At 43.6% G+C, this 10,323-nt stretch overlaps 1 protein-coding gene across 1 annotated transcript in view; it reads left to right on the top strand.

The window, feature by feature from the left end:
• Nucleotides 1–7,301: 7,301 nt before the first annotated feature.
• pidd1 (p53-induced death domain protein 1) overlaps nucleotides 7,302–10,323 on the top strand; it is a 25,497-nt gene continuing 22,475 nt past the window's right edge. The window contains exons 1-3 of the mRNA XM_031564652.2: nucleotides 7,302–7,930; nucleotides 8,413–9,491; nucleotides 10,279–10,323. The exon at nucleotides 10,279–10,323 is cut by the window's right edge and continues 375 nt beyond it. Of these exons, the coding sequence (XP_031420512.1) occupies nucleotides 8,612–9,491; nucleotides 10,279–10,323 (925 nt within the window). The 5' untranslated portion in view covers nucleotides 7,302–7,930; nucleotides 8,413–8,611. The remainder of the gene's footprint in view (nucleotides 7,931–8,412; nucleotides 9,492–10,278) is intronic.

Genomic DNA, 10,323 nt, shown 5'->3' with positions numbered 1-10,323 from the left:
CCCTCTGCTGAGTGTGAATATGATTGTCATTATGCAAACCAGCCTCCTCTACATGGAAAGTGCACAACACCACAGTTTACAAAGCATAGGCTAGTAAAAAAACTAAATCGGCACAGATTTAGAGCATAGACAGTATTTTTAATGAATCAAGTGTCCACTTTCTGAACTGATAAAGAGAATACATGCTGACAGTAGGACTACGGGTTCCAAGTTGAAATGTAGGGCAGACCTAAAGAGTAGTATAGTATTATAGTTTAAATATGCTGTTTAAATGTTATTTGTGAGTGAAAGTCGCGGTAACGTTGCGTATTTAACTTACATATAGCCCAACTTGCTTTGTTAATAAACAGATGTTACCCAGTCACACATCACGCTGAAACTTCAATTAAACTGCCACGAATATATTTCGGTCAGGGGCTTGTGTTTTATCCAAAGTCCCCCTTTTTTATAACGTTAGTAGGCAATCAATACTAACAGGTTAGCTAACCAACTTTAACCTTAAGCTAACCGGATGTCTGTGTAGACGTTAGCAGTGTTGGTCTTGCCTGTAATGCTTCATGAAATTTGACGTGGAGTCCTTGGACAACAAAAGTATTTTCACCGCGTGTAACCATAAGGTGCACTGCATTGTTATGTTCTTCCCACTTTCAGCTTTGAGGACAAAATAGTGTCGATATTTCCAGCCAGGGAAAGCATTTTTTGAACTCGAGGTCATCATATGGACCTTTTTTCTCTGGATTTGGGATTATTAAACAGGATTACAAATAGATTTAAAAATGCAGAACATTATACCATCATTCACAAGTGCGCATGTGAATGATGGTATAATGTTCTGCATTTTTAAATCTATTTGTAATCCTGTTAATAATCCCAATTTTTGCTAAAAGTATCTGTAATCTAATTACGTCTTCTTTATTTGTAACTGTACCGGAATACAGTTCACTTTTTTTGTATGCTAATTACGTAACGCTGTTCCATGTATTCCGTTACTCCCCAAGCCTGATCGTTAGTATCTGTGAAGGTTGAATATTCTTTCATCCAAGTTAAGAATGTATGACTTAACATGTTTAAGTATATGATTCGATATAGCCTATACATTATGTAACGCTACTTTGTTGAAGTTCTCTGCTGTAATCTGTGCTTGCAAGTCTCACTGACAGTTACTAGGAAGTAAACCGGAAGTAAGTGAGCCGTATTATTTGGCATTGTCGTGAACGTTCTACTGGCGTGCATAGAGCCCATTGCATACAACAAAATGTTGAGCGCTGCTCTTGTTGGTGCCACGAGGGACAACATATAACACAACAACAACAACAACAACATATAACACAACAACACAATAAGCTAAAAAAAGATTAAGAGTACAACAAAGTGTAGTGGTATAGAGTACAAGTACTCCCTTGAGGTGCGTTGCAAATAAATACAGTAACATTTTAATTTTATACACATGAATAAGGTGACTGAGATGGCTTAAATGACTTGCAGTTGAATAAAGTGACTAATGTGTTAATATATTAGATGTGTTAATATTGCACAATGAAATTCAGGACAGATGACAGAGAGACAGTGACACCATGAGACCAACACTGGCCAGGAATGCACTTCACATGTCAAGGGGCAATGATGGCTTGAAACATGATTCAAAATCGAGATGTCTTTGTTTCACGATACAGTACCTATTTTGTATCAACGTTAACAAACAAAGTAATTTCTATTCTGAATCACGTTTCAAGCCAATACTGGCCCCTTCAGATAAGGTCTTTATACAGCGCAACATAATAACATTGTATAATAGGCGTGGCAAAACTGTGTAATTCCTACAAACTGGCTTAAAGCAGATCTCAACACAACTTCAGCAGCAAGTCCAAGACATGCTGTAATAGAATGGCCTCCACCAATCACGCCTAAGATGGCCTCCACCAATCAGGCCTTAGATGGCCTCCACCAATCAGGCCTAAGATGGCCTCCACCAATCACGCCTAAGATGGCCTCCACCAATCACGCCTTGGCTACTATTAGGTAAGAGGTCATAATGTGGGGAATTGGCTCATTATCCCTCTTGACTGATGACCCATTAGTTCTGCTCAGAACAGGGCATCCATCAGAAGCTCATTACTGCCCCCTCTGGTGGACATGGGAAGAGGCTGTTGTAAACCAGGTCTGAGGGTGTGTATCTTGAGTTTATTCTTTTGAAAAATCAAAAGGTGAAGGCAGTGTACTAATGAGTAAAATATCTCATTGCATATGCTTTGCATTGTGGGAAATGTAGGTAGGATATAGATACTTCTAGCTCCAATCAGGGGCATAGCTATTATGGGCCACCTGAAAAATCTCAACCCCTTGTCACGATTCGTAAGGCAGAGACCCAATTGCAGACCATATGTAGGGAAGAATTCAGGATTTATTCACAAGGTTAACGCACAGAAGATCCAAGGCAAAAACGAACAAAAAACTGATGAACCGAACACTGGCAAAGCAACAATACAAAAAGCAAGGCAGAGCAGGAAAACATGAAAGCACACAGCTAATTGGCACAGAACTCTCACCATGCTAGTACGACGAACCAACATGGAACAAAGGACAGACTGAACTTAAATAACAGAGGGGGAACTAGACAAGGGGAATTAACAAGACACAGGAGGTACCAATCAGGGAAACAAACAGGGTAAAGATTGGGAACAGGTGAGGGTCAAAACCAGGAAGTGGCAGAGGGCAGGTGGGGGCGGAGTCTCAGGACAAAGACAGGAAACACATGGCCGGACAAGACAAACACAACAAGCATCAACATAAACAAACAGGAAAAAGCATATGTCAGGAATCAGGGGTACGTTCGTCGTAGGATTGAAGCTAAGTTAATCAATTGGCCTTTTAGCCCGTTAAGATTAGCGAGCTGATTGAGAACAGCAAATATCGGTTCGTTAACGGCTGATCCGCATCCTAATCATGTGGTTAATTTCAACCAGGCTAAAGTTATCATGGCATTTGCGCGTGCACGTCCTACTTCAAAAGGCAGGAAAGGTCGATCACTAAAACCATGATTTTCTAACGGTATTATGGTTCTAAACTCAAAGAAAAGGGCTCTTTTTTTCTCCGCTGGCGAGTAGGAGATGAACATGAACGCTTATGAAGAATACAAGACCATAATCATGGCAAAATTCAACACCACCACCGCTGTGAGAGCAAGGTGTGTTGGGATGTTTATAGGGTGATATCTATGTATGAATACCTGACGGCAAGAGTCAGCTGGTACAGAGGTTTCCTCTACCGGTTTAAATCTGCATGGTTGCTAGTTCAAATCCCCTCACCTCCTTCCTCGGTGTAGTTTTACATTTCCTTGGAAGTCGCTTTGAATAAAAGCGTCTGTTAAATGACTAAATATATTAATAACAAATGCAATAAATTGAAGCAGTGAAAATAAATTGTCTGTATTTCTCTCTATTCTTATTATGAGTCCACCGTAATCATTTTCTACAATAATGATATGCTATGGTGTACTAATAACACTCATATAATTATGAGTGCTTTGTTCTCCGCATCACCGACACTACAAAAATTTACCACTCTCAAAAAAGCGCAAGACAGTCAATGTGGTGTTTGCAATAAATGACTCGAGAAGGGCTTGTAAATTAATGATTCCTTGTCGGCTGAATCGGTAGCGCTCATACAAGAATAATGGATCTTGGCGATCGCAAAGAACTCTCTCCCTCCGCTAATCTAACTCTAATATCAGTCCTTGGTCAATGGGATCCCTCCTTTTTCCGGGGGTGTGGCAAGCTTATCCAGCTACACTTAAGTTAGCCTGCCCTGGAGCAGGTTAGTGCTAATCGATATGTAACTATGGTGATTTATCAAAAGTTGCTTCCACGAACCAAAAAGAGGGGCGTTTTTTATCTTAGCCTGAAAATTAGCTCGCTAAACCGTTTAGCGAGCTACGACGAATACCCCCCAGGGGTACGTTCGTCGTAGGATTGAAGCTAAGTTAATCAATTGGCCTTTTAGCCCGTTAAGATTAGCGAGCTGATTGAGAACAGCAAATATCGGTTTGTTAACGGCTGACCCGCATCCTAATCATGTGGTTAATTTCAAGCAGGCTAAAGTTATCATGGCATTTGCGCGTGCACGTCCTACTTCAAAAGGCAGGAAAGGTCGATCACCAAAACCATGATTTTCTAACGGTATAATGGTTCTAAACTCAAAGAAAAGGGCTCTTTTTTTCTCCGCTGGCAAGTAGGAGATGAACATGAACGCTTATGAAGAATACAAGACCATAATCATGGCAAAATTCAACACCACCACCGCTGTGAGAGCAAGGTGTGTTGGGATGTTTTAGGGTGATAACTATGTATGAATACCTGACGGCAAGTGTCAGCTGGTACAGAGGTTACCTCTACCGGTTTGAATCTGCATGGTTGTTAGTTCAAATCCCCTCACCTCCTTCCTTGATGTAGTTTTACATTCCCTTGGAAGTCGTTTTGAATAAAAGCGTCTGTTAAATGACTAAATGTATTAATAACAAATAAAATAAATTGAAGCAGTGAAAATAAATTGTCTGTATTTCTCTCTATTCTTATCATGAGTCCACCGTAATCATTTTCTACAATAATGATATGCTATGGTGTACTAATAACACTCATATAATTATGAGTGCTTTGTTCTCCGCATCACCGACACTACAAAAATGTACCACTCGCAAAAAAGCGCAAGACAGTCAATGTGGTGTTTGCAATAAATGACTCGAGAAGGTCTTGTAAATTAATGATTCCTTGTCGGCTGAATCGGTAGCGCTCATACAAGAATAATGGATCTTGGCGATCGCAAAGAACTCTCTCCCTCCGCTAATCTAACTCTAATATCAGTCCTTGGTCAATGGGATCCCTCCTTTTTCCGGGGGTGTGGCAAGCTTATCCAGCTACACTTAAGTTAGCCTGCCCTGGAGCAGGTTAGTGCTAATCGATATGTAACTATGGTGATTCATCAAAAGTTGCTTCCACGAACCAAAAAGAGGGGCGTTTTTTTATCTTAGCCTGAAAATTAGCTCGCTAAACCGTTTAGCGAGCTACGACGAATACCCCCCAGGTAACACAAACAGAAAACAGAGCAGGATCCTGACACCCCTCTAGTCTAAATCTCAAACATTTCCACTGTCCGTTGCCTGCAGCCCGTCCAGCATGGGGTCCCTGTCCTTCCTGGTCCCCGTGCCCATAGACATATGTCTATATATGTCTATATATGTCTATATATCTATATATGTCTATCTATCTATATATGTCTATGCCCGTGCCCACCTACTCTACACCCCTGACTCCAATGACCCGAACTTATCATGGATGGTCGGCAGCTACAGCTCAATTCTTGGACTGAATATTGCTTTTTTTTAAATCCATCTGTGTGCTATGTTGGTAGATTTTCCTGTTTGATCCGAACGAGAGCACATCTTTGTGACACTGTCACAATAAATGAGTCTAATTTCCAGTAATATTTTCATTTTACAAATGGGGATGAATACTGGGGGGTATTCGTCGTAGCTCGCTAAACGGTTTAGCGAGCTAATTTTCAGGCTAAGATAAAAAACGCCCCTCTTTTTGGTTCGTGGAAGCAACTTTTGATAAATCACCATAGTTACATATCGATTAGCACTAACCTGCTCCAGGGCAGGCTAACTTAAGTGTAGCTGGATAAGCTTGCCACACCCCCGGAAAAAGGAGGGATCCCATTGACCAAGGACTGATATTAGAGTTAGATTAGCGGAGGGAGAGAGTTCTTTGCGATCGCCAAGATCCATTATTCTTGTATAAGCGCTACCGATTCAGCCGACAAGGAATCATTAATTTACAAGACCTTCTCGAGTCATTTATTGCAAACACCACATTGACTGTCTTGCGCTTTTTTGCGAGTGGTACATTTTTGTAGTGTCGGTGATGCGGAGAACAAAGCACTCATAATTATATGAGTGTTATTAGTACACCATAGCATATCATTATTGTAGAAAATGATTACGGTGGACTCATGATAAGAATAGAGAGAAATACAGACAATTTATTTTCACTGCTTCAATTTATTGCATTTGTTATTAATACATTTAGTCATTTAACAGACGCTTTTATTCAAAGCGACTTCCAAGGAAATGTAAAACTACATTGAGGAAGGAGGTGAGGGGATTTAAACTAGCAACCATGCAGATTCAAACCGGTAGAGGTAACCTCTGTACCAGCTAATACTTGCCGTCAGGTATTCATACATAGATATCACCCTATAAACATTCCAACACACCTTGCTCTCACAGCGGTGGTGGTGTTGAATTTTGCCATGATTATGGTCTTGTATTCTTCATAAGCGTTCATGTTCATCTCCTACTCGCCAGCGGAGAAAAAAAGAGCCCTTTTCTTTGAGTTTAGAACCATTATACCGTTAGAAAATCATGGTTTTGGTGATCGACCTTTCCTGCCTTTTGAAGTAGGACGTGGACGCGCAAATGCCATGATAACTTTATCCTGGTTGAAATTAACCACATGATTAGGATGCGGATCAGCCGTTAACGAACCGATATTTGCTGTTCTCAATCAGCTCGCTAATCTTAACGGGCTAAAAGGCCAATTGATTAACTTAGCTTCAATCCTACGACGAACGTACCCCTGGACTTTAATTTTGAAGTTCTTTGGTAGAGGGTGTGGCTTTAGCTGTGGAGGTGATATGTTGTGGCTAGGGGTCGGCGTCGTCTTTGATGGTGTGCACATCAAGACATATGCAGCAGCTTTAAGTGCCTCTGCTTCAGCAATGGCTGCAGCTGCCTCTCTTTTATGCCTAAGTAATTCCAAAGCGTGCTCCAACTTCAGTTTACCTTCCTCTTCAAAGTAGAATACACGTGCCTTTGCTGCTTCAGCTCTTGCTTTAGCTTGGACTGCCGCAGTCCTTATGGATGATGCGCTGGATCTCACTGAGCATCCAAGCGTGTATTTAAAGATGTGCGTCCACTGGTTGCCCTTGGCGACGACATGGCGGTTAGCTGTTAGCTTGCGCTGCGTTATCTTGCCTGTTGAAAGCTCGTTGTTTTACTTTGCCGTCTTCGGTAAGCTCTACGCTGACAGCCAGCTGAACTCTTCCTAAGAATCACGACTCTGAAGATATAGTCCACAGGTTTAATGATAGTAGATAGGAAGTGTAAAACTGAAATTTACAAAAGACATAGACAAATCAATTCTAGCATAAACATATACTCATTGCATACAGTTACGATAAATAAACATATATTGTATCTCACAAATTCACAACAAATGATAAAACATACCAACGATGCCTTGTTAAGGTCCAGATGTATGCAGGTTAGCTGTAGATAACACGAACATGAAATAATACGCTTGAATTGGCTGATTAACGGTGTCGTGAGTTTAGTTCGTTTGTCCTTATTTATAGTTATATACGGGTCACGCGAATTGACAGTTAAGGCTTAGTTTGTATAATGACAACTTGAAATAAAAACACTTATTGAAATGCACGAACCATAATGGAAACACAATATAATGTTAAACTGACATTGTGACAAAACATCTATTCTCGCATCTCCCAACCAGACACATCGTAACAAAACATGCACCTTTGCATAAAAACATACATTGCTGCAAATGTCAACGTTTCCCCTGAAAAAACATCGTAGCCGTTTTTGGCGGATTGGCGTATTCCTCACTCATTGACAACCAGGACGTTAATTGATGTAATGTCTCTTTAAGATTTGTCCCGCCCTAGGTTGAAAGTTTCGCGGTCCCTCTGATTCGATGACAACATGCAGTTTTGGACACAAACAGCGGTGGAGTGAGGAAGTAGTTTCCAGTTTGGACTTCACTGCAGACTATTCCACAAATTCGACCACCCATTCCCGCACAGTTGACAATGGGATTTATGGTACCATTGTCCTACAACATGTAACACAATTACGGTAACATTAACAACTTTATCCAACGACATGCATTCAGTTTAAACTTTTACAGAACACCGATTTCGACTAGCAAAGCTAAATAAGCACGAAACATTAGCTTTATATAGCTAGCTCAGACAGTCAGGCTCGTGTGTAAAGTCTACAGTGTGACAGTACTCGGGTACTCTGACTTCTTTTGTCTTTTAATCTAACACTATACACATTTAGTGTTGTAGATAACGTTACTCACAGTTTAGACAGCCGTGCTTGCATACAGATTAATTGAACAGTACAGATGTTAAAACGTCAGCTGAATAAACAACTGAATAGTGTTAGCGGATATCTCAGAATGCTGTTCTTATGTTGATATCAAGCTTAACTGATTGACTGATCCCACGTGTTTACAACATGCCTGGTCTTGTTGACAGTTCACCTGTTGCGCCTGCACTTCTCATTCAATCGACACTTCCCTGATTTACTAATTCGCACCTTCTGGGTTTCAGGAAGACAGTATGCCGTACGCCCGCGCCTCAGGCCAGTCCGGACTCGCCTCCTCACGCGAGTGACAGCGTCGGGGGCACGTCTCCGCGATGAAGAAGAAAAAGGGCGCGAGGAGAGCGAGGTCCCCAGTGTACCCTGACACCTCCCTACACACTTTGCCCCGCGCTGAGACGACACCCCCTCGTCTAAAGAAAGGACAGGATGGAGAGCGAAAGAAAGTCAGAAGATGATAGGAGCGAGGAGGCAGAGGAGGCAGAGGAGGAAGGGAGGCGGTGTGGGGGAAAGAACAACAGCAGCGAGGGAGCAAGAAGCCGGGAACAGGGACAAGACGAAAGCGAGCGGACGGCCAAGGTGGGACGCATGACTATTCAGTTCCCGAATGGAGAGGGCCTATCCGTCATGGATGCCTCCGGCAGAGGAGATGGGGGGGTGGCCGTCATGGATGCCCCCGGCCGAGGGGATGGGGGGGTGGGGGTGCACACAGACACGTATGGAGGGAGGACACCGGAGCACCGCCTGGACAAACACCTGGATCACCTCAGCCTGGGAGAGACTGATGCTGCTGTTGCCCATGGAAACGGACACTGTACGGCAGACGATGAGGATGTTGATGCTGCATCTCTCTCGCGCCCACCGTCCGACACCTGGGCGCCACCCAACTCTGAAACGCCGTCCTCCTTCTCCCCAAACCTCATCCCTTCTTTCCCTCTCTCCTCCTCCTTCTCCCCAAACCTCATCCCTTCTTTCCCTCTCTCCTCCTCCTCCCCAAACCTCATCCCTTCTTTCCCTCGCTCCTCCTCCTCCTCCGGCTCCTCTTTATCCATCACTCCATCTGCGGCCCCCTCCCTCTCGCCCCCGCTGCCGGAGGGCACGGAGGCGGGGGTGCTGCTGGCGGGGGCACGCCTGGCGCTGGATGTGTATAAGGGGGGTGCGGGGGCGCTGCCCAGCCTGTGGGAGGGGCACCAGGAGCAGCTGAGGGAGGTGCAGTACCTCCGACTGGGCTCGGAAGACCAGGGGGCGCTAGAGGGGGTGCTTGTTGTGCTGCCCAAACTCACACGGCTACGCTCGCTAGCCATCAGAGGTAGATATGCAACAACACACACACACACACACACAAACTCACACAGCTACGCTCGCTAGCCATCAGAGGTAGATATGCAACAACACACACACACACACACATACACCCAAACTCACACGGCTACGCTCGCTAGCCATCAGAGGTAGATATGCAACAACACACACACACACCCAAACTCACACGGCTACGCTCACTAGCCATCAGAGGTAGATATGCAACAACACACACACACACACACACACACACACACACACAAACTCACACAGCTACGCTCGCTAGCCATCAGCGGTAGATATGCAACAACACACACACATGGTCACACACACACACACACATACACGTGGACACACACACACACACACTAACATGGTCACATACACGTGGACACACACAAACACACACTCTCACATGGACTTACACACATGGACACAGACACACACACACACACCCTTACATGGTCACATACATGTGGACACACACACTGAAATGGTCACACACACACACATGGACACACAGACACACACACGAACGAGTTTACTTGCTTTATGATAGTTGAAACAGTAGCTGCATGTCACTGCACCAAGAGAGCGTGTAACAGGTAAATGTTTTAAACTTTGTGAATGTTTGTTAACTTTGTGAATGTTCGTTAACTTTGTTTGCAACAGTTTAAGTTGACCGGTAAAGAGAGAGAGGGACTCCAGACTTGTGGAGCTGTGAACTCTCTCCCTCTCACTCCTTTTTGTCTTTTTTCTGTCCCTCTACTGGTTCCTCTCCTCCATCTTTTAAGGTCATCGTTTCCATGACAGCGAGGGCGCCCCTCTCCCAGGCCTCC

Source organism: Clupea harengus, chromosome 3 (genome assembly GCF_900700415.2).
Source record: "Clupea harengus chromosome 3, Ch_v2.0.2, whole genome shotgun sequence".
In the NCBI taxonomy this organism is placed as follows: domain Eukaryota; kingdom Metazoa; phylum Chordata; class Actinopteri; order Clupeiformes; family Clupeidae; genus Clupea; species Clupea harengus.
The sequence above is the reverse complement of the archived record's forward strand: the minus strand, read 5'-3'. Positions and strand labels throughout refer to the sequence as shown.